Below are 24,499 nucleotides of genomic sequence, written 5' to 3' on the forward strand. Positions count from 1 at the left end.
ACCGTTCAGCCGGACACCCCTGTCTCACTGAAGAGAAAATCTCAACAGGAGAAACAGAATGGCAGTCTCACTGAAGAGAAACCTCAACAGGAGAAAATAAAGTTCCAGCCACAGCCAGAATTCAGGAGCTAGTTGAATAGCGACCTTTTCCTGCTGGGAGATAGAGATTACTGATGAGACAGGAGGAGTGCCAACCAATAGGACCACCTGTTAATCAGTTTCTCTATCTCCGCCTGCTGGTAGATGTGAGCTATCCCATTGGTCTCTGGATTCATCTGCTGCTGTTGCTAGAGAAATGATGTTTATGTACATTAATAGTTCTGTTTTATATGAATTAAAATGGGATGGCTGTAGATAATAATGTTCATGAAGGCTTGCTTATTCAGAAAGAAATTATACAATAAATTTTCTTTGTTCTCTACATATTTTTCTTTTTATCTTTTTTCATTAACCGCTTTGAACCACCATTTAACAGGACTTAAGGCCTCTTTTACAAAGCCATTTAGGGCACGCCACTACAGTAACTGCCCCGAAGCCCATAGGGATTTAAAAGGGCTTCAGGGCCTAATGCCCTCCCTCTTTCCTAAATGTATCTATTTTCTCATTTATGTCTTCTACAGTGTTGTCAAAATCATTATCCTTCAACTTGGAACTTGGATTTATTTTTATTGATCTCAGTTTTACTTTCCACAATTTTCCTTTTAACAGTTTCAACTGAGAGGATCATAAGATCCAGTGGACATTTTTATTGTAAGCTCTCAACTGACTTGCTTCTGTGCTCAGTTGTGTCATTTAGAAATAACATTAAAAAAGCCATTTTTGCAGTTTGTAGACATACAACCCACCTGCACAGGAGAGCAGGGGAGTGGTGCAAGGCTAAAAACCACTGAATGGGTTTAGGGGGAATATTTTCTTATGTTTGCTTTTGTTATAGATTGTTACAGAAATACTATTGATCTGTTGCTGTACAGTGCTCTTTATAGTGCTGGGTTCACAAGTCATTCTGTGGCGGTCTGCTGGCTTATGCTATAACCTATTGGTTCTGGCCATGGTCTGATAGTTCAAGGAAAGAAAATTGGCAGTAAAACCAACATTTTCCATACTCCCATTTTTGCACACCTTTACTTATTCAGTTATGTATTATGTTTGTTTGTTGTACATTTGATATCCTGCTTAATGCAAAAGGTCACCGCCTCAGCATCCGCGCATGCACAGAGGCCCGTCTTGCCACGACCCCGCCGTTACAGGGATCCGGGAGGTGCAGAGAGAAGAGGAGAGACGCTGGCCAGGAGGAGAGTCGTCCATACCGGCTGACTTTCTGCATGACGTACCTCTCGCCGCAAGAGGCATGTCCTGTAGGCAGGCAGCCGGCGTGGACGACTCTCCTCACCAGTATGTCGTGGCACACCAGAAATCTCAGGAGGCACACAGTTTGCGATACACTGCCCTAGACAGATGTGAGGCCAAATGGCAGGATGTGGTACTAGTAGTGGTGTTGCCCTACTCGAAATCTGGGATACTTCCAATGCCTGAGTGTATCTGAATGCGAGTGTAAGCATCCTTTTAGGTCCAGAAAGCATAGCCAGTCATTTGCCTAAATCATGGGGAGAAGGATGCTCAGGAAAACCATTCAGAAATTTTCCTTGATGAGGTATTTGTTCAGCGGTCTCAAACTCAAACCCTTTGAGGGCCACATTTTGGGTTTGTAGGTAGTTGGAGGGAAAATAATAATAATTTTATTTCTTGTATACCGCTATACCGTGAGGTTCAAAGCGGTTTACAGTATAAATACCATAAATATGCAATAAAAATTGAAATAAATGAAAAAAGGTACTTAGTAATTCCTTAACTGTCCCACAGTCTCACAATCTAGCTAAAGTACCCAAGAAAAATAATTATTAGATAAAGCAGATAGAATAGATAAAGACATAGATACAATATATCAGAGATTATTTCTGGATATGTTACATAGGAAATTATTTCTGATTACATTTCATAAGAAATAACGTTACACAGGAATTTCATAACATAATAAATTACGGTACATTTCATGGGAAAATTAATTCTGGTTACACTGCATAAAAGCTTATCTGATTTTCATAAAATGTTAAGAAGAAGGTTATAGTGGAAGATAATATGGATTTAAGTTGATTATTTGAAAAACCTGTTGCTTATTAGGATATAGAGAGGATGATACCAGGGAGTAGACTATACATGGGAATGTTATAAAGAGAGTAATAGTTAATGTCTTATTAAAGAAATGACAATTTTGCATGAGGTAAAACTCTTTATAGTTTATAAATCTTTCCTTTTGGTTAAGTCTTAATATTGTAATTTATAGCTAGAGACATATGATCAAGAAACTGTTTTATTTTACTTTTTGTGATTATTATATACTTGGGATCTTTTAAGAAAACCATCAAATCACTGAGAATCGTTCAGAATGCTGCAATCCATCTCATCTACGGTCTCAAGAAATTGGATCATGTAAGCCTATATTACAAAAAAACTACACTGACTGCCTGTGGAAGCAAGGGTTATTTTTAAGATTGCTTGCCTTTACTTCAAAACCATAACAGGTTCATCCCCAATCTATCTATCCCAGGGGTAGGGAACTCCAGTCCTTGAGAACCATATTCCAGTCGGGTTTTCAGGATTTCCCCAATGAATATGCATGAGATCTATTTGCATGCACTGCTTTCAATGCATATTCAATGGGGAAATCCTGAAAACCCAACTGGAATACGGCTCTCGAGGACCGGAGTTCCCTACCCCTGATCTATCCCATCATTTCGAATTTCCAGGCACAACTTGTACACGTAGTGCCCACTTGTTCACTTTTCCATTCTTGAAGGGCTGTATCTACAAGAGATTCCTTGATAGAACACTATCGTTCCAAGCAGGCAAATGGAACAAATGTTTAACCAACTTTATCTCGAACGCACTTTCTTACCAAACTTTTAGGATGTCGATCAAAACTTCTCTTTCTTCGACTCCACTTCTGCAATGATGTACTTCTAAAACACTTCCAGGAAAAATTTGATTCATCTTACCATGCTAATGTAATTTTGAAAGTTTTTTGTAATATCGCTGTCTGAATACAGTCTCTTTTTCTGTAAACCGTTCTGAACTGTTTGTGGTATTGCGGTATATAAAAATAAAGTTATTATTATAATAAACATACTGAGGGCCTCAAAATAGTACCTGGCGGGCCGTGAGTTTGAGACCACTGGTCTAGATAGAGCAACATCCTTTTGTTTTCTTGAGCACGAGAAGTACTTAGAACAGAATCCCATTCATTCTTTGTTTAATTTTCCATATGTTCAGAGCTGTAGGAGTAAGAAACTCCTTAATCATACGTTGGCATCTCAGGCAGCTCTTCACGACAATGAATTTTGAATATTATTGCTCACAACCCGTTCTTACAAACATTTTAGAAAACAACTGAAGACCCATCTTTTTTCTAAATATTTGACTGACTAACTAACCATCTTATCTTATGTAATATGCTTACTTTTATAATCTTTTGTAAACCGCGTTGAACTTCTGGTTATGCAGTTAATAAGCACAATATTATGTTATGTTATTATTCTTCCCCTGGTGGAACTGGTTCAACCGCACAGGCCCTAAGAAGAAAGGAGAATTCCTCCACACGTACTGCCTTGGTGCTGAAAGCTGAGCTTTTATGCTCTTGGTGTGCAGTTTCAAGATCTGCAATGCAAACTGAATGTGTAGCCAGTAAGGAAGCCGCTCAGCGCCAAAATCGTGCTGCTGCTCATGCCGCTCAGATGAGGAAATTTGATCGCGCAGTGGGGCAGGAGTTTGAAAACCTTGCTCCTTCCCGCTGCACCTCCACCACGGATCGGCAGAGGTATGATAGGGCAGGGAGGAGAAGGGGGGCAGAGCCTTGCAGCGGCCTTAAAAAAAATTCTTGGCAGAGACATTGACCCGAATATAAACCAGGACCCCTAATTTTTTGGCCCCAAAATCCCGGTTTATATTCGAGTATATACGGTACCTCTATTTTCCACAAAGTAGAATTGTTTTAAAGGATTATAGAAACAAAGAATATTAGGGCATAAGAATAATCCTCATAGCCTGGCTTTCCTGTTGCAATGTGATAGGCTTTAGCCATTTATCCATTTATCGTTGAAACTAAGCAGCCAGCTTTGTGCTTATACGTGGCCTTTTCATATTCTGTTACTGGGAATCTGTTTGATACTGCCACTTGTCTCCAAGGAAATATTTTCTTGCACAGCTTAATCTAGTACATAACAGGAAGCTCAGCTCTCAAACATTAACTGACCATTTTAACAGTACGTTCTCTGGCACTATGGAAATAAATCAATGCTAACAATCAAAAAGAGGAGCAACAGCATAATTTAGAAACATAGGTTAAAGCAGCAGGCTGAGAACCAGGGAAGCCAGAGTTCAAATCCTACCGACAGTCCTTCTAATCTTGAGCAAGTCATCTAACTCGTCCTTGCCTCAGATACAAACCTAGACTGTAAGCCCTCTAGAGAAAGGCAAATACCTACTGCATCTGATTAATTCAATTTGAGCTAAAAGGATGTGAGCAAAACCCAATCCATTTCTAATCTAGAAAAATGGATTTTGCTCATGTCCTATAAGCAACCAGGCCTTGTAGAGGATGGCAAGAAGATACAATCTACAAATAGAAAGATCTAAGACATTTCCTTAGCTGTGCAGATGAACGCAGTGTGGTTCCTGCACAGGGTAAAACATTCTTCCTCGGGGGTCACATGATGCCATAGTGCCGGGTGGCTGCTAGTTAGCTCGGCTCCTCACTTTGGGTTCTTGCACCATGGAGAGGCATTGCAAGGACTACAGGGACCAGACGGGTTACACCTGACCAGAAGAGGGAAGAATGTCCTTGGACACTGTCTAGCCCGCCTACTACACAGGGCTTTAAACTAAGTAAGTTGGGGGAGGGTACGGGCACAAACAACCTACCTGGCGAGCTAAGCTGCCAATACTTTTTTGAGACTAAGGTAAGTAAACACCGATCTGGGTCAGGGGAGAGTATACACACTTTCGAGTCTGGGGTTGGCTCATATTATAATTCTGGGTCACATTGTAATTCTGGGTCTAAGGGGAGTACACATTGTAATTCTGGGTCCAGCGAGAGAACACACATTGCAAATTGTTCTAAAGGAGTTCAAGTAGCCCAAGCAGGAATACCCCCACAGGGTACACACATTTCCGAGTCTGGGATAGGAACACACGATAGTTCTGAGTCTGGGGAGTCCGGGATAGGTGCACGTTGTAACTCTGGGTCTAGGGAAAGTACAAAACATGCGAATAATGCTAAAGGTGTCCAAGTAGCTCAAGCGGGAACATCCCCACTGAGATGTAACAAACATACAACATGGAGGGCTATGTACGTAAACGCCCACAGTCTGGGAAACAAGATCCTGGAATTAGAAACAGAAATAAGGAATGCCGACCTGGATGTGGTGGCGATATCTGAGACCTGGCTCACGGACTCCCACGGGTGGGACATGGTCATACCGGGTTACAACTTGCTTCGACGGGACAGGGAGGGCAAAATGGGAGGAGGTGTAGCATTATATACTAAAGATGACATTAAGGTCACCAGAATCACAGATGTCCACTACACTGGGAAATCCCTTTGGGTAAATTTGGCCAGAGGGAAGGACAAATGCCTGTATCTTGGCGTAATATACAGACCCCCAACAGGATGACCTAGATATGGAATTAATCGGAGATATAGAGAATATCACCTTGCGTAGGGGCACAGTATTGTTAGGTGACTTCAACATGCCTGATGTGGATTGGGACACGCTTTCCTCTGCTTCCGGCAACAGCAGGAGGCTATTAAACTCTATGAAGGGAGCAAGACTCAGGCAACTGGTGTTGGAACCAACAAGGGATCAGGCAATACTGGACCTGATACTTACCAATGGAGAAAGTGTCACAGAGGTCTCGGTGGGCGACACATTGGCCTCCAGTGACACAACATGGTATGGTTCAATCTCAGGAAAGGTTTCACTAAATCTACCACACTGACCAAGGTCCTCAAATTCAAGGACACAAACTTCAAAGAAATGGGAGACTTCGTTCACCTGGCGCTACAAAGCCAAGCAGAAACTGATAACGTGGAAAAAATGTGGTCGACTTTGAAAGCCACCATATAAGAAGCAACAAACCGCTATGTTAAATCAGTAAGTAAACGGCAAAGGAACAATAAGCCACAGTGGTTCTCTGCGGAGATTTCGGACCTCATCAAGGAGAAGAAAAAAGCATTCATCTCTTACAAACAATCAGGGAAACAGGACTCTAGGGAAGTCTATCTGGCCAAGTCAAAAGCCGTCAAAACAGCAGTTAGGGAGGCCAAATTCCGCATGGAGGAGTCTCTAGAACATCCAGAAAGGAGATAAATCCTTCTTCAGGTATATCAGTGACAGAAATAAGAACTCAGATGGGATAGTACATCTTAGGAAACCAGACGGAGACTGTAGAAGCGGACTCGGAAAAAGCCCAACTGTTAAATGAATACTTCTGCTCAGTCTTCACCCGCGACTCGGCCCTCAGCTACAGACAAGGGTTGACGCAGATAACAATAATAATAATAATAATAATAACTTTATTTTTGTATCCCGCCATACCCGGAAGAGTTCTAGGCGGTTCACATCAATTAAACAAGGTTACAAGTGGTTTACAGCAGTTGAGCGGGGTTATGAGCGGTTCAATAACAAATTGATCAAAGTTGCCAGGGGGGGGGGGGGTGAGGGAAGGATGTAGAGGGGAGAGTGGGTGTTAGATAGAAGGGGCGTTGGGATCCTGGTCTTGGAAGAGGCGGGTTTTGAGTAGTTTTCTAAAGCCGAGGTAGTTGGGGGCCTTGAGGGCCATTTGGGATAACCATGGGTTTAGCTTAGTGGCTTGGAAGGCGAGGGTTTTGTCGAGGAATCTTTTAGAGTGGCAGAGTTTAAGGGAGGGGTAGGCGAATAGTTGGATTCTGCGGGAGTCCTTGATGCTGTGATTTAGGGCGAAGTGAGGGATGATGTAGCTTGGGGATAAACCAAATACTGTTTTATAGCAGAAGCAGGCGAATTTGAATAGGACTCTGGATTCTAATGGCAGCCAATGGAGTTTGTGGTAGAAAGGGGTGATGTGTTCCCATTTTTTCAGGCCGAATATGAGGCGGACAGCAGTGTTCTGGATCATTTTGAGTCTCCTGATGGTTTTTTTTGTGGAGCTTAAGTAAATGATATTGCAGTAGTCCAATATGCTGAGGATGGAGGATTGTACTAGCAGGCGGAATGAAGTTTCGTCAAAGTATTTTTTTATGGTGCGGAGTTTCCAAAGCACCGAGATACTTTTTCTGACGGTATTGTCCGTGTGTTTGTCGAGGGATAGATGTTTGTCTAGTGTGACGCCGAGTATTTTTAGGTTGTGTTCAAGGGGGAAAACGGATCCTTTTATTTGAATTGTGGTGTCTTTGATTTTATCTTTGGGGGTTGCTAGGAAGAATTTTGTTTTATCCGGGTTTAGTTTTAGTCTGTATGATAACATCCAGTGTTCTATCTGATTGAGTATGCTTGAAAGGAAGGTAAGGAGCTCTGATGTAAAACTGGTTAGCGGGATGATTATAGTGATGTCATCTGCGTAGATAAAAAATTTGAGCTTGAGGTTTTGCAGAAGGTTTCCTAGGGAGGCGAGGTAGACGTTGAACAGGGTGGGAGATAGGGGGGAGCCCTGTGGCACGCCACAGGAGTTCTCCCAGCTATATGAGAAGGCGTCGTTTTTGAATACCCTGTATGATCTGTTCCGTAAGAACCCGTGGAACCAGTTAAGGACCTGGCCCGAGATGCCTATGTAGGAGAGGCAGTCAAGGAGAATGTTGTGGTCGACCAGATCGAATGCGCTGCTCAGGTCGAGTTGTACAATCAAGGCGCTGGAGCCTTGGCTGAAGAGTTTGTGAAGGTGGTCTAGGAGAGAGGCTATAATGGTTTCGGTGCTGTGGTTGGAGCGAAAGCCTGATTGATTGTCATTTAGGATATTGAATTTATCAAGGTATGTGGTAAGTTCGGCATTAACCAGCCCTTCTGCAGATGACCCGTTTAGTAATTTTGAGTTTACATCCAGCGGTGTCTACTGTGAGCTGTCAAAGCTTAAGGTTAACAAGGCAATGGGGCCTGACAACCTACACCCCAGGGTGCTCAGGGAGTTGTGTGATGTCTTGGCGGAACTGCTATCCGCGCTCTTCAACCTCTCCCTTAGTACGGGTAATGTCCCGTTGGACTGGAAGATGGCTAATGTCATTCCACTCCACAAGAAAGGCTCCAAGATGGAGACAGCAAACTACAAACCGGTGAGTCTCACATCAATAGTGTGCAAACTAATGGAAACTCTAATCAAACGCCAATTGGATATGATCCTGAATGAGGAGAATCTACAGGATCCCCGTCAACATGGATTTACTAAGAGGAGATCCTGCCAATCCAACCTGATCAGCTTCTTTGACTGGGTGACGAGGAAGCTGGATGTTAGGGAGTCCCTGGACATTGTATGGACTTCAGTAAAGCATTCGATAGCGTACCTCACCATAGGTTGCTGAGCAAGATGAGTTCTATAGGATTGGGCGACACATTGACGAAATGGGTTGGGAACTGGCTTGGAGGTAGGCTTCAGAGGGTAGTGGTGAACGGCACCCCCTCCGAAATGACGGAGGTAATCAGTGGAGTGCCGCAGGGCTTGGTCATGGGCCCGATCCTATTCAACATCTTTATAAGAGACTTGGCAGAAAGGCTGTGAGGTAAAATAACATTATTCGCCGATGACGCCAAACCAAGCAATGTAGTGGGCAAAAGCACAACAGACATAAATTCAATGTCCGACAACATGATGCACGACCTACTCCTACTGGAGCGCTGGTCTAGGTCCTGGCAACTCAGCTTCAATGCCAAGTCATGCACCTGGGCAGCCAAAATCCATGCAAGACTTACACCCTTAATGGCGAGATCCTAACAAGAACTGAAGCAGAACGAGACTTAGGGGTGATCGTCAGTGAGAACATGAAGACTGCCAATCAAGTGGAGCAAGCTTCATTCAAGGCAAGGCAAATCATAGGTTGAATACGCAGGAGTTTCGTCAGCCGTAAGCCTGAAGTCATTATGCCATTGTATAGATCCATGGTGAGGTCCCACCTGGAATACTGTGTGCAATTCTGGAGGCCGCATTACCATAAGGATGTGCTGAGGCTGGAGTCGGTCCAGAGAATGGCCACCCAGATGGTCTCGGGACTCAAGGTTCTCCCGTACAAGGAACGGCTGGATAAGTTGCAGCTGTACTCACTCGAGGAACGCAGAGAGAGGGGTGACATGATCGAGACATTCAAGTATCTCACGGGCCGCATCGAGGTGGAAGAAGATATCTTCTTTTTCAAGGGTCCCGCGGCAACAAGGGGGCATCCGTGGAAAATCAGGGGCGGGAAACTGCACGGAGACACCAGGAAATTATTTTTCACTGAAAGGGTGGATGATTGCTGGAATAGTCTTCCACTTCAGGTTATTGAGGCCAGCAGCGTGCCTGATTTTAAGGCTAAATGGGATAGACACGTGGGATCTATTCACAGAGAAAGGTAGGGGAGGGTCATTGGGATGGGCAGACTAGATGGACCGTGGCCCTTATCTGCCGTCTGTTTCTATGTTTCTTACAAATTCAACCCTTATAGCTTTCTTGGAAGTGGACAATCGCAACCTTGGGACTAATAATTGAACCTAGAAGAGGCAGAGAACTTTTTTTTTTTTTTTTTTTGCTATATAGTAAGAGCAATGGTGGCAAAACACTTGAAAAAAAAAAAGATTGTGAGCAACTTCGTGGCGGAGGGCCTGGAACCATCCTCCCCAACGGCTGGAGCCACATGAACTGCGGAGAGAATGCACTTATAGAATCTTACACAGAGCATATTTCACACAAATACAGGCCTTTCATTCAGGGTTGATCTCTACTCCCACATGTATTAAATGTACACGAGAAATCAACACTTTTGCACACATTTTATGGGATTAAGTCTTTGGGATCAAATATTAAGCTATTTATAAGGACCTGTTTTGTCCTCTCCATTGGCAGTTATATTTGGAAGGACTGCGGCCTTTGGGGTGTATGGGAAAGGTATGAATATGCTCTTTCAGAAAGCTTGTATGGTGGGACGCGAATGTATTATGCAATGCTGGCTCCAAGACAGACCACACGGATTCTGGCAGTGGCGCAATCAACTCCATCGACTAATGCTATTTGCATCAATGGAGGCTCGATTTGTCTGTAAAACGTTCAAAAAAACTTTTTTACAAGTATGGGACCCATATATTTGCTCTTTACCACCTACAGCTAGAAGTCTGATTCTCAATGAGATGACCTGATATATTGACCATGCTGTATTAAGGCTATTTCCAATCTGGGGGTACTTGTGGGGAAGGGATATATATGTAAATTCGTAGGGTCAGCCAAGTCTTTTGATCTAGAAGGATCTAGAAGGCACAAGTGAAGATACTTCGCGCAGAGAGTTGAAGACGGACTTCTCGGCTCCGCAGAAAAGTAAGAACTGAGGAGACGCGCCCGGTGCATCGGGCAGGAAGGCACTCGCGCATGCGCGGTGCGGCGACTGGAAACTTCTAAAGTTTCTACAAGCAAGTATGCTTGTGAGACGTCTGCATCGGGGCTCCGTTGGATGACATCACCCACTAGTGAGAATACCTGCCTGCTTGTCCTGGGATAAAAGATGTATTTGAATGGGGCCCTCAGAAAATGGCCCTCTGATCTGCACTTGCTCCTATAGCATTCGTTATTAATTCTTATTTACACGTTACACATGCTGTTCCATGAAACGATTGGCACATAAATGGGGGGGGGGGCAGGTGAAGGTAGGAATTTGAATCTAGATGGAATACACTGTACCACATCATTTATGTCTTAATGTTGGCACAAATGGAAACTTTGTTCCTTTGCAGTTGTGGCAATATGTTAAGATATTTCTCATTAAGTGCACAGCACTGTATATTAAATATGCGGCCAGAGTAGTGAGCTGAAAACCACAGCAGCCAGGGTTCAAATCCCAGTACTATTCTCTGTGACGTTGGGCAAGACAGTTAATCCTCCAATGTTTTAGGGAAATGCCTAGCATATGTGAAACATAACCTGCCTTAAACTCCTAATGGTAAAATGTGAATTAAATCCATATAAATTCTGCAATTAATGCACCACTATTGGTTATATGATAAAAATAAATATATTTCAGAATCTCCTTTATCCTCTAAACATCTATTCTGCTCTTTGCCCTCCATGCAATCCAACATCACCCTCTGCTCCCCTTCCATGTCAGCTTTAAAAGTTGTTTCTTTGTTTTTGTTGGTCCCCAGCAGCAATAGCATTGCACATTCACTCCCTACAACCTGGTCTGAAACTTTCCTTCTGACCTGTTCCAACCATGCAGTAACAGAAAGCAATGTCAGAGGTGGTGGGATGGGTCAAAGAGGGAAAGCTTCAGAACAGGCCCAAGGTAGCATATGTGTAGTACTGCCAAGGATAAACATTAGACCATCTTTAAGGTAAAATAGCTGAGATGGGGAAGCAGATACTAAACCCTGGGTGGGGTGAGGGGAGTGAGTTGCGGACCTGCTAGCAAAACTGGAGGGGCCACTAGTGGAAGCTATGGCCGAGGCAATGAGAAAAGTTTTGTGCAGCTTACCACCAGGTTTGTGTTGCTGCTCATGGGAGTGGAGAGGAGTGAGAAAGGAAGAAAGGAAAGAGAGATAATGGGCATGAAAGAAGGGGAGAGGTAGGAAAAGAAAAGAAAGGGAGAGATAAGGGATCTGTAAGTTGGAAGAGAGATTATCAGTCCTTTAAGGAAGGGGGATGGAAGCATTACTGAGCAGACCCTTTTGGTCTTTATTTGCTGTCATATTTACAGTGGGAAACAAACAAAACATCGGGAAGACCTTTTACAAACAGGAAAGAAAGTACGCAAGGCACCGGATTTTACCTGTGTTTTGAAGCACTCGCACCTCTCTGGGAAGGTTCAACGCATCACCAAATCTCATTGGCATATTTTGGAATTACACCAGTGTTTTAAAGGCAAGACACCTCTCATCGCACTCTCACATAACTCAAACTTAAGAGATCAACTTGTGCCCTCTGCACTTCCTGCAGTGAATACGGCTCAACATGTTCATACAGGGCATCAACCATGCATGTCATGCTCAGTCCGTAAGCACTCTATGCAAGCTACCTCCTTCAAACATCCACGGACTGGAAAAACATACAAGTTAAATTTTAGTAGCAACTGCAATACTCAGTATGTGATTTATATCATCAGATGTCCTTGCAATCTTTTATACGTGGGTAAGACCAAGAGGAAGATTAAGACAAGAATTATAGAACATAGGAGCTGTATTTTGAGAGAGATCATAACAGCACCCTTAGTCCAATACTGGAAGGATTTCTCACATACTATTGATGAGCTACGTTTTTTGGTTTTTAAAACTTTTAAAATAAGTTGGAGAGGTGGTGACATCGATAATGTTCTGCTACGTATGGAACAAAGGATTATCTTTGAGTTTAACACAATTATACCTGCAGGTCTTAATGCAGAGATAGACTATCGTCCTTTTCTTTAATTTATTATTGCTCTCTAAATGTGTATTTATCTTTTATCTGATATATATATATTTTTTATATGTTATACATATATATTTAAAAAAAATTTAAATTTGTTTGTATTTTTAAATTAATGTTATGTCTTATTGTACTTCACTTGTGCTATATTACATGATCTTGCTACCACATTATGGCTTATAAGGTTGTTTATAACTTTAAGAATTGCATAAACTTTTTACTTTTTATTTTATTTTATAACAAAATGTTGCTTTTTTATAAACATTTGTGCGATTTTATAAATGAATTTTAATGCATTTGCTAAAATAATACGGCCAAATTAAGGCTATTTGAATGGTTTGCCTCTTTCCCCCATTATTTTCCTTTGCCTTTTTTTATTCTCATAAATTGACACGCCCACAATCATGTTGATTGGTCAGTCCCGTTTTCACTTTATAATTCTTTTTTACCCCTTTTTTATGTAATAAGTTATACATTTTACATATTCCATGCTAGTTTCTTATATACAAAGCTGCCTCTGCTTTTACTTTATTTCTTTTGGTACAAGCATGTCTTAGTTTTCTACACAATCAATCCGAAGTTTTTTTTAACTTTTACAACACTTTTATGACCTCTCTTTACGGCCCCACCTCCTTTATAGCTTGTTGTAACCTTACAGCAATTTTTACTGTGACGAACTTGTAGTGCATTTCGGAGATTCACTGGTGTGCTACCAAACGGTAAGCTTCTACAAAACCTTGGTGTTTTCACTTTCTCTTTACTTTTCTCTTTACTTTTCTGCCTTTCTCCCCTGATTTATCTGGCTGTTGCCCTAACACTCTTTGGTTATTGCTTGGCGTTTTTTGATCCATGTGGCCCCCCCTTTTCTTAACGATGAATGCAATTTTTGCAGCTAGCTTTAAAAATTACATGCTCTCTTTTCTCTTGTTCTTTTTCCTTTTATATAATGCTCAGTGTTTTTTTATTTATGTGGTAACCTTCTTTGATTACAACTGCAGGGTTAAGAATCCTTTGGAGCTAGCCCTAAATTTATAAATTTATATCTTTGCTTGGCATTTCTTTTTTGCTGCATTCAATTATTTAAAGTATTATTTTGCAAATAGCCTTTGGGGAGTCCTTTTATATCCCACATCATTTACATTTTTAATGTGGTGGGCATTTCAAATTGTCTATTCCCTTGAAAGTTGTTTTCCATTGTAAATTACAGACATCACTTGATATGTATCGTTGGTTTCTAAATCACTGTAAAATTTATAATGAAATTCATGATGTTTGTTTGTTTATCACCAAGTTGTATATTACATTTTGTTAAGTTTTGTTTATTCTTATTCATTTATTTACTCTTTTATTTATGATATATGTTTAAGATTATTCCATGTTTATATGTCTCTTCTTTATGTTCCTTGATAGCTATTTTTCCAGGCTTCTTTTTGTGATATTTTCTTTTTACCTTTATTACCATGGTATGTATTGATTATTTATAATATAATTCTATTTTTCTCTTTTTCTAATTCTTGTTCTCTGTCTTTATCACATTTCAAGGATATTTACCTTCTCCTATATTGTTCTACATTTCACCCTTTCTCTCACACTTGGTTAATCTTGGTCTTACTCTATATTCATTTGCTTTTCACATTCAACATGTTTATGCATATTTAAATTCAAATATTTTTATATTTATGTATGCATTTTTACTATACATGAATTTCCTCTCTTCCTTTCTTTCTTACCCATTTTTTCTTTCAACACATCTATAATTCTTTTTCCTAAACACCTATCTTAAATATAAGTAGGATAATCAAAACATACAATATTCATATATAGCACTTTTATTATCTTAATTTTTATATGGTTGTTTTAATATTGTATTTGTACCTATTAGGACCCCTGATGAAGGTTGTCCGAAACACGGACCGTGTTGGGTCCCCCGTCTGGTAAAAGATTTTTAGTTAAGATTTATTTGTCAAAATAAAATTTGCCTGCACCGTGTACAAGTCTGCAGTTTTGGTTTGTTTGCTCTAAACAAACAAAACAACCAGCCTTTAACTGTGTGATTAAATCACAACTAAGATTTTCATCAAAATGCAACCCAGGTCAGTACATAAACCCTCAAACATTGCATCACAAGTTGAATATTGTGTTTTAACTGCTCAACCAACTACAGGTGATCTTACAATAAAAACAGCATTTAGCAGCTGTACCAATTGCATACATTTTGTACTTCAAAGTTAGGGAAGTAATCAACAGGCACCTTGGCTTACAAGACATTCAGACTCTTACACGATTTCCAAAGAATGACTGGAAAAGTCAGATGGAACTAGTAATTAAAAGAGGAAATCTTTTAACAACAACATTTACAAGATATTGTGCAAATTTAAATAATGGCATAAGAGTTGCCATACTGGGACAGACCAAAGGTAAATCAAGCCCAGCCAATATCCTGTTTCCATCAGTGACCAAACCAGGTCACAAGAACAGTAAAACCTTGGATTGCAAGTAACTTGGTTTGCAAGTGTTTTGCAAGACAAGCAAAATATTTTATTAAATTTTGACTTGATATACAAGCAATGTCTTGCAATACAAGTACATACATTATACATACATCACAACTGAGCCGATGGTTCTTCTCTCTCTAACGCTGCAAGAGTGTAGTGACTGTTCTAAACAAGCGAGGTCTTGCAATACGAGTACTGTACATACGGTATACACACGTCACGTCATCACAACTCAGCCAATGGTTCTTCTCTCTCTGACGCTGCAGGAGTGTAGTGACTGTTCTAAACGAGCAAGGTCTTGCAATACGAGTATGTATAGTATTTTGTATTAAAGTTTTTGGGTTGTGGAACGAATCGTCCGAGTTTCCATTATTTCCTATGGGGAAATTTGCTTTGATATACGAGTGGTTTGGATTACAAGCATGCTTCTGGAACGAATTATGCTCGCAAACCAAGGTTTGACTGTACCTGGCAAGATTATAAAGAGTAAAACATTATATGCCGCTTATCCTAGGAATAAGCAGTGGATTTCCCCAAGTGCATCTTAAAAACAGCTTATGGACCTTTGCTTTAGGAAATTATCCACATCTTTTTTAAATCCTGCTAAGCTAACTATTTTCACCACATTCTCCAACAACAAATTCCAGAGTAATTAAACTGATGCATTGATGTTTACATGTGTAAGAATCTGAACTTATAACCAATTCTGAATGCATAAACATTTTAATATTTTCAAAAAGATGTATAGTGTACCATAAAAGAAGCATTTTCATGAGAAACTTCAAGCCTTTATCCAGATGAAGACACTCCATTACTTAAATCTTTGCATGCTTTCTTTCCATCCCCCAAAACTGGAAGGCTGGTTATAAGAAACCAGGGAAGCAGGAGACAGTATCAAACAGCAGTCAAAAAGTACATCATAATTAAATTCAGGAAAAGTCATCAATTAAAACATGATACCATTATTAAAAATTATTTTCTATAAAGTGAGATGGATTCGTTTGTATGATAGCTTAAAACCACTTCCAAAATTAGATCGGATGCAACCAGACTTTAAAAAAGGTGGTTTTGGTAACAGAGACAATCCAAATGACAACGAATTAGCACAGAAGAACTTCAAGCACAAGAATGCAGTCCAGCAGTTCATTGCTTATCAATCAATTCAAAGATTTAAACCAATAACCTTTCAAGTTTCGAAAATTGAATTACCTTCATTTTGCCATTGGAAAGGCGCTGATCGCTTGCGTCCCTCTAGCAGCAGACAGGCAGAGATCTACCAGCGGCAGAGATCCCGCATCCCCCCCCAATACCTGCAAGAGAAAGCAGGCGATCGGCAAGTAGAAACCGGGCATAAAAGAACTACAACTCCCCCCCCCCCCCCCCCCCCGTAGTAGAACTCAATAACAAAACCCGACTCGGCCATTCCACAGCCTTCCCAGGACCATAAACAAACACTTTTGTCTCCTCTCCCGATGAGCACGAACCCCGGAGCAAAAGCCAGGAACTCAATCTTACAATACTAAAACTGAGAAACACTCCCGAGAGCACTCGTGTTAATAGCACTAAATTTCATCACTAACAACTCTGTTCTTTAAAATAACAGCGGTAGGGCTAAATGTCATTAATAAAGGTAAAAAAAAATAAAAATCCCCATGCCATATTACTACTTACATAAAAGCATTTACACTGGTAAGCACTTAAGCCCCTGTGGATCCAAGCGGCCAGTACCAAAAAGAGAAACGACGCGGCAACTTCACGGAAGGAGGGTTTGAGAGGGGGGGAAACGAGCAAAGGTACCAAATCCGCGTCCTCGCTCACCGGCAGCTCACAACATTAAGCCTCTGACCCAGGCGGACCAGTCCTGTGACGTCACTTCCGCGAGGTGTGACAGGAAAAGGAAATTGCGACAAGATTCCTCCCACCCACCCCCTTGTTCGCCTGTGTGGGAAGTAACCATGGAGACCGTGGGTGGTATATTTAGTGTACAAACCCTACTACCGTATGTCGAGGTTGCTTTGTGCTACCCTAAGGCTTTCTCAATCCGCCATCCCTTTTGTCTATGAAAACGAAATTGTAAATATGACAGCAAATCCAGTCTGCTCAGTAATGTGTTCAGGGTTATAATTGTCTGACTTCTAGGTCATGGCCTAAATACTGTAAATGCCTTAATGAACATTAAAAAAAAAAAAGTGCTGAGCTTCTAACCAAATCTGCACATTCCAAACAAAATCGTTTAATCCTGATACAGCAAACTAATGCCATTTCTGTTAGTCCCTTCTGGATTTCATATGCTAGGTGTTCAATGCCAACCCGCAGTCTGGGTGTTGCAGAATCCTCCCAACAGAAGTCTTTTGCTGTTGCTCTGCTTGTTTCTTATTTTTTCCCTTAAAGTTCGTTTTTTGGTGGCTTCAGTGCCTTGAGACCCCTCCCTGATTGGTCTCCTGTAAGAGAAAAGGATGCAGTCCTGTGGAGCCAGACCAGCTTCACAGAGAAATTCTGATGGATCTGTGGAGCCAGCCTGCTGTGTGCCACCCTCTTCAAGTGTCCTTTCCCTTGAAAGTCTGCTGGCCAGTGACTCTGTCAAGTTTCTAGCACAGGCTGTGTGTGTCTGGACAGAAACCCACTCAGGTTTCAAGGCACAGGCTGCCTTTCCCACACCCGACTGCGTGGCAGAGGATCTGTGGGGGAGGAGGTTGTAGTCGGTCTCTGGCCGGCTAGTAGTCTGAATATCTTCATTCCTGTGCTTTTGGAGCTATTTCTGAGGCAGAAAGTCCTTTTTCTCCACTCAGCTGCTTTAAAAGCACTGACAAAGAGAAATTGGGGGGTGGCTTGTTGATCGATTTAAACTTCAATTTTCACAGTTTCTGTGAGTAGAGTTCAGGTCCCCCACCTCCCTAGACCCCAAATTGCTAATTTTATTTTTGCCATTTTTGGAGCAAATTTGTGACAGTGGCTATCCTGGATTTTAAAAACTATCTTTTTTCTAACTATGATTTCTGCCTCAAAAAACCCTCAATTTAACTTAAAATTGATTGGGATGGACTCCCCAGCTCCTAATCTATTGAATGTGGACATTGATTGTGCCAGATGGGTGCCTGATCAGCAATTGCGTACCGTGTGCCATAGCACACCGGGGAAAGGAGGACTTTGCCTCCTCTGTGTTCTCTTGGGCTGGGGAGCCAGCCTGGGTCCGTGACTTCAGAAGAAAATCTCATCCATCAGCATTCTGAAGTCTGGCACAGTACACCTGCGTTCTGAGTCTGGGGACTCTTTTGACATGACGCATGTACCTCAACAGAGCCCTGACATGGTTGCGGAGTGGGCCTTTTCACTGGATTTTATTCAGCTCCTTTGAACAGCAAAATCCTCAGATCCTTCTCATTTGACGCAGCTGGCAGGTGCATCCGGGCTTTTTCGGTCTATGGCGTCTGTGGCGAAGCTTTCTTTTCAAGAGCTCTCTTGTCTGGCCATACCAAACCTTGATTGCAGTTGTTGCCATGCAGTTTTTATGTTTCTTTTGTCTCATGCCACTGTATTTAAATTGGATCCGGCTGATGCCTTTGCTGAGACTGGTCTCCTCGGCCGCCCTGAGCATCTAGACTTGGAGATGCTGATTCGTCTTCACATTTTCAACAGGCTTCTGTCCACCTCTTTATGGCTGATGTTCTGAAAGAGCTCCATTTGGATTTTCCACCTTCCAGGCTTCGGTCCTGGACCGTTCTCCTGTGACTTTTCTATTCCGTCCACAGCTCCTAGATCTGGTTTCAGCCTACGCAATGCCTCCTCTGTGGAAATGCATGCCTGTACTCTGCTCGTGCTGGTTGGTGTGGCTGGAGTGCTGGGCAACCTTTATGATCTCAATCAAGTTCTTAGTACATTTTCTGCTGGTGCAGAGTCTGAGCACTGTATTCTTTGGACTGTCTTTGGATTAAGACGCTGCCTGGAAGATCCCCTTCAGCGGCCATCCTTTCAAGGGCCGGAGTCTTGTTGGTATAGGTCTGGATGGCCTCTACTCAGGTGTTGTGAGCACCGCCCTACGTTGCTCCCTGTGAACCAGTTTCGCTGGACATCAGGAATGGAGTGTCATTCTCTTCGTTCCTCCCACAGGTGCTGTCAGGGATACTCGGGTTTTTCTTCCTAGTGTCATTCCCAGAGCTACGATCACATTAACTCGGTTCCAATTCCAGGTATCTTCAGGTTCCTGTGCAGTGGCTACGCTTCACACAAAAAAATAAAATAAAAGAAGTTAGCCTATGTTGCCTTGGGTGGGAGTGGCTTCCTCACTCACAGGCTGTTTTCTACCATTTTGTCAGGAGTGGACTTGACTTTCATCAGACACATATTAGTCCTCCTTTGCCTGCCTCCGGCTTGGTTTCTGGACTCTGGCAAGTTGATGGCAACAGAGTCCAAGGTCTGTGATATTCTGCAGCGCCTTAGTATTCAGGATGCTGGACACTGTTGGCTTAGGCGGATACTCCTTATTGTTCCTCATGCCAGATAGGCTTATTGAATTGGAGATATATTCTGGTTCTATAGTCGGTCACTCACTTCTTGCGCATTCCCTAAAGACATTTTTTCTGATCACCGTTGTCTCAGCACAGTGTATTTTGGAGTTTCTGCTCTTTCATGCAAGGAACCCTGTCTCCGTGTTTCAGATGCAGGTGTTTTTCTCCATACTATACCTTCCTTCTTGCCGCAGGTGGTCTCAGTTTCCCAAGTCAATCAAGAAGTTAGGTTGCCAGCACTTCATCCAACAGGTTCAGAGCGCACAGATCAAATCTTCCACAATTTGGATGTCTGGAGGGTCTTGCTCCTTTATTTGGAAAGGACAATTGAGTTCAGTCTGTCTGATCACCTTTTTGCTCTCACTGCTGTGCCTCACTATGGTAGGCCAGCGTCCAAGTCCTCGATCATTCGATGGATTAGAATGGCCATTTCCGCAACTTCCATCACCTGTGGCAAGCAACCACCAATCTCGTTTACAGCATTTAACGAAAAGTATGGCTACGCCGTGGGGGGCATCTCGCGCAGTTCATCCTGATGCAATTTGCAGGGCGGTTTCTTGGTCCTCTCTTCGTACTTTTGCCCAGTTTTACCGAGTTGTTGTGGCAACGCGATCTGATGCTATTTTTCGGGACCTCAAGTTTGAGGGCAGGCTCTTCTGTCCCTCCCTAGCTACCGTGGCTTTGGTACGTCACTTAACGTATAAAATCCGGAAGGGACATAACAGAATGGAAGATTAGGTTTATACCTTCAAAAATCTTCTTTCTGTTAGTCCCTGGAGGATTCCATACGACCCACCTCTCTTTCTTCACTCAGTTGCTGGAGTAGCCTGCTCCTTTCATCCAATAACTCAATGACTCGACATGCGCATATTTCAGCCAAACAGGCCTGCTTCAGGAGTCTTAAGAAGCAGGCCTGTTTGGCCAAAACATGCGCATGTCGAGTCATTGAGTTATTGGATGAATAAAGTTATTTGGACCATCAGATGAGTTTAAAGACATTTTGTTGTGTGGACATTATTCTGTTTTGGACAATTCCACCCTATACTTTGCGTATTTGAGTTTGTGGTTTTGTTTCCCCTGTTTCATTCTTTCTCTCGGTCACTCTCATTACAGGTTTGAAGATTTTCCAGCCAGTTGGCAGATCCTGTGAGGAGTTTCTGTGAGTATACACATTATTAAAGGCCTTTCTTGGGGTGCTCGCTGAACACAGCAGTTTAGTACTGCATTGTTCCTTAATGTTTTTTCTGAGTTGCCTTTGTGCCTGTTTCTCACTTATTAATATTTTGCAAGCCAGTTCATATTTTACTTGTGTTGATGGGGATTCTCTCCTATACCCCCTTGTCCTGGATTTGCAGGTATGTGCTTGGCTTTGGGACTGAACTAAGGGTGTTTGCTGACTTCAGCCTAGGGGAGTGAAGAATGTGTTCAGAAAAGATGTGGATTTCTGCAACACCCGGATTGTGGGTTGGGATTTAACACCTAGCGTATGGAATCCTCCAGGGACTAACAAAAAGAAAATTATTGAAGGTATAAATCTAATCTTCCAATAAATTACAATCATATATTACATCAACCCACAAAAATTCAACTTATGAGCTCTTCAAGACCAGTCAGAGATAGCTATCGCCAACAAAACTTTTACTGCTGACAAACTTGCCAGAAGCAAAAAACGTAGTTTGTATACAATGGGACCAATTATGCAACCAAATAAATTATTACTCCATTGAAAAAAGAAATTGAGTTGGCTATTAAATCTATCAATATTAAAAGCTCAAAAGCAGATCTTCTTCCCCCATTCATTCTGAAACAATACTTTCAAATTTTTGGACCAGTTATTCATACTTTAATTACAGAAAGTCTGACCCAAAGTAAAGTACCAAAAGACTGGAAAAATCAATAATCCGTCCAATTCTCAAAGATAATAAGACTAGTAGTACAGATCCGGCAAACTATAGGCCTATATCTAATATCCCTTTTCTGGCCAAGTTAACGGAAAAGATAGTTTATTCCCAAATATTAGATTTTGTAGAAAAAACAAACGTTCTCCACCCTAATCAAACAGGTTTTAGAGAACATCACAGCACAGAATTATCACTAGTTGGTTTAACTACATCCATTCATTATTTTCTCGACCATCACAAAACTACTTTATTAATTTCACTAGATCTTTCCGCAGCATTTGATACCATTGATCATAAACTTCTCATAAATCGCCTTCAATCTATTGGGATCACGGATCAAATTCTTTCTTGGTTTAATTCTTATTTTACAGATCGCTCTTCTTCTGTTTTCTTTAAAGAATCTATATCTAATCCTATCTCATCCACTTTCGGTGTTCCTCAAGGGTCTATTCTTTCTCCTCTACTATTTAATATCTTTCTAGCACCACTCCTTACATTGTGCCAATCTATAGGTTTTCAAGTTTTCGGATACGCTGACGATATTCAGCTGTTACACCCTGTAGATACGGATAATATTTCAGAAATACATGAGATTAGTAAGAAACTCGATCAAGTTCAAGATTGGCTAAATACTAATAAACTGGCCCTTAATATAAAAAAAACGAATTTGATGATTTTTCCCTGGAAGGAAAATCCCACACTTGTCACCCCAATTACTATAAGAAATATCCCTTTACAGATAGTCAATAAAACGAAAATATTAGGAGTAATTGTGGATTCCAAATTAAACTTTCATGACCATATAAGTTATATTGTTAAAACTTCATTCTACAGATTACGACAAATTAGATCCATCTCAAAATTTCTGAATGCACAATCTTTAAACATTCTTATCCACTCATTAGTCATATCAAAAATAGATTACTGTAATTCTCTTTTTAGAGGTATTGCACTAAATGAAATCAAACGTTTACAAATTATACAGAATGTCTCTATAAAACTTATTACAAAATCTAAAAAATTTGATCATGTTACTCCCCTACTTGAAAAAGCACATTGGTTACCTGTCATCCATAGAATAACTTATAAAATCTGTTTACTTACATTTAAAACACTACTATATAAGACTCCTGCTTTTATTCATAGACTTTTAATACCGTACCATCCAACAAGAACATTAAGATCTACTGATCAAAATCTATTAACAATACCTTCATTGAAATTGATTAATACAAGACGACAATTTATATTTTCCGTAACAGCCCCTCAAACCTGGAATGCTCTTCCAATTTTTATTCGGAACGATCAAGATTTGGTAAAATTTAAATCACTATTAAAAACATTTCTTTTTAATGATGCTTTTAATTCCTGATTTTTTATTTGTTATTTTTCCTAATGTGTTTTCCTATGTTTTATCTTTTATATAACGATTGTATTTCATTACCCTATTTTTACCCAATGTAGTTTAATAAGTTTTAACCTTTGTAAGTATTGTAAATCCCAATGTTTGGTTTGTCTGTTTGTTTGCTCTCTTTTAACTAAATTTGGAATTGTACATCGCTTTGAATATGAGAAAGCGATTAATCAAGAATAAATAAAAAACTTGAAACTTGAACTTGAAAAAAAGAGCCAATTAATCTGGAAAAGGTTCTAAATTTTTAAATTTTCTTAAAGGTGGAAAAAGGCCTCAGAATTGGAGCGTAGGTATTTACTGGTATTAATATCCAGCTTATTTTTAGCTCTTATCTTCAATCATTGGCCAGAAAACCACCAACCTACCTTCTACCTATATCATTTCTTTAATAAATCTCCCTTTTTAAAAAAAAAAAAAAAAAAAAAAATCATTTTTTTTCCTCTATTATCCTATTTATCTTCTCGTTTTTGCTAAAACTTTATCATCAAATATGTTTTTAAATATAGTTCCAAAAATCACAGACTGAAGGTAGATAAAAATTTATATCAAAAAAGTTTTTCCATTTAGCGGTACTCTATATCCTATTGTATTCTTCAAGCATACAATCATTTTACTCTCAAATATATGGCGCTTTTACAGACGAGAGAAAACCAGCAAAAGCAACAGTACTTATCTTATCTGTTGCATTAGAAAGTAGACTGCTATCATTTCATATGTAGTCAATGATTTCTACAGCACAAGCCGCTTCAGGGGAAGTGTGTGTGTGTGTGTGGGGTGGGTGGGATTTGGGCAGAAAGGGGTGTGGGGGTGCCAGGGCATGGGAAATGCCACGAACCTCTCACGAACCCCCGATCCCCCTGCAAATCCTCGAACTTCTAAACTGAAGATCAGCAGGAGGGATGCCCATTCTCTCCTACCACCGGGACCCCACCACAAACCCCCGACCTACACCTCAAACCCCCAATCCCCTTTCCTCTAAACTGAAGATCAGAAGGAGGGATGCCCACTCCCTGCTGCTGGCAGAACTGCCTCTTCAAAATGGCAGGCCTTCCCTTTCCCGGTGCATTCTGGGATGCATTGGAAGGGGCCTAAGACTCCGATTAGTTCAGGCACCTATGAGAGAGGCCTTAGGCACCTGAACCAATCAGAGTCTTTGGCCCCTCCCAGTGCATCCCAGGATGTACTGGGAAAGGGAAGGCCCACCATTTTGAAGACTTGGGCCTGACAGCAGCAGGAAGTGGGCATCTCTCCTACCGATCTTCAGTTTAGAGGTACGGGGAATGGAGGGTCATTGGGTCTTGGAGGACCCCCACCAGCAGGAGAAAGTGGGTATCCCTCCAGCCAATCTTTAATTTAATGTTGGGGGTTCATGGTGGGATCCTGACTGCAGGAGGGAGTTGGCATCTCTCCTACTGATCTTTATTTAAAGGTGGGGGATTCACAGCAGGGGAGGGCCCAGAAGTAGGAGGAAATAGGCATCCCTCCTGCTGATCTTCAATATAAAAGTGGGAGTCAGGGGTGTGGGGG

The 24,499-nt window shown here is 41.2% G+C and overlaps 1 protein-coding gene across 3 annotated transcripts in view; it reads right to left on the reverse strand.

Moving 5' to 3' along the window:
• The window catches only part of ATP2C1 (ATPase secretory pathway Ca2+ transporting 1), a 262,616-nt gene that overhangs the window by 230,638 nt on the left and 7,479 nt on the right, over positions 1 to 24,499 (reverse strand). Inside the window, exons 1-2 of one of the 3 annotated variants that reach the window (XM_033930019.1) lie at positions 16,824 to 17,018; positions 16,362 to 16,462 (exon numbers count right to left, since the gene is read on the reverse strand). The exons of 1 other annotated variant lie outside the window; for it this stretch is intronic. In XM_033930019.1, coding sequence (XP_033785910.1) covers positions 16,362 to 16,367 — 6 coding nt within the window. In that variant the 5' untranslated portion in view covers positions 16,368 to 16,462; positions 16,824 to 17,018. Of the gene's footprint in view, positions 1 to 16,361; positions 16,463 to 16,823; positions 17,019 to 24,499 lie in introns of those variants that run through there. One more of the 3 variants, XM_033930021.1, reaches the window with a different exon arrangement.

This window comes from Geotrypetes seraphini, chromosome 2 (genome assembly GCF_902459505.1).
Source record: "Geotrypetes seraphini chromosome 2, aGeoSer1.1, whole genome shotgun sequence".
Classification (NCBI taxonomy): Eukaryota; Metazoa; Chordata; class Amphibia; order Gymnophiona; family Dermophiidae; genus Geotrypetes; species Geotrypetes seraphini.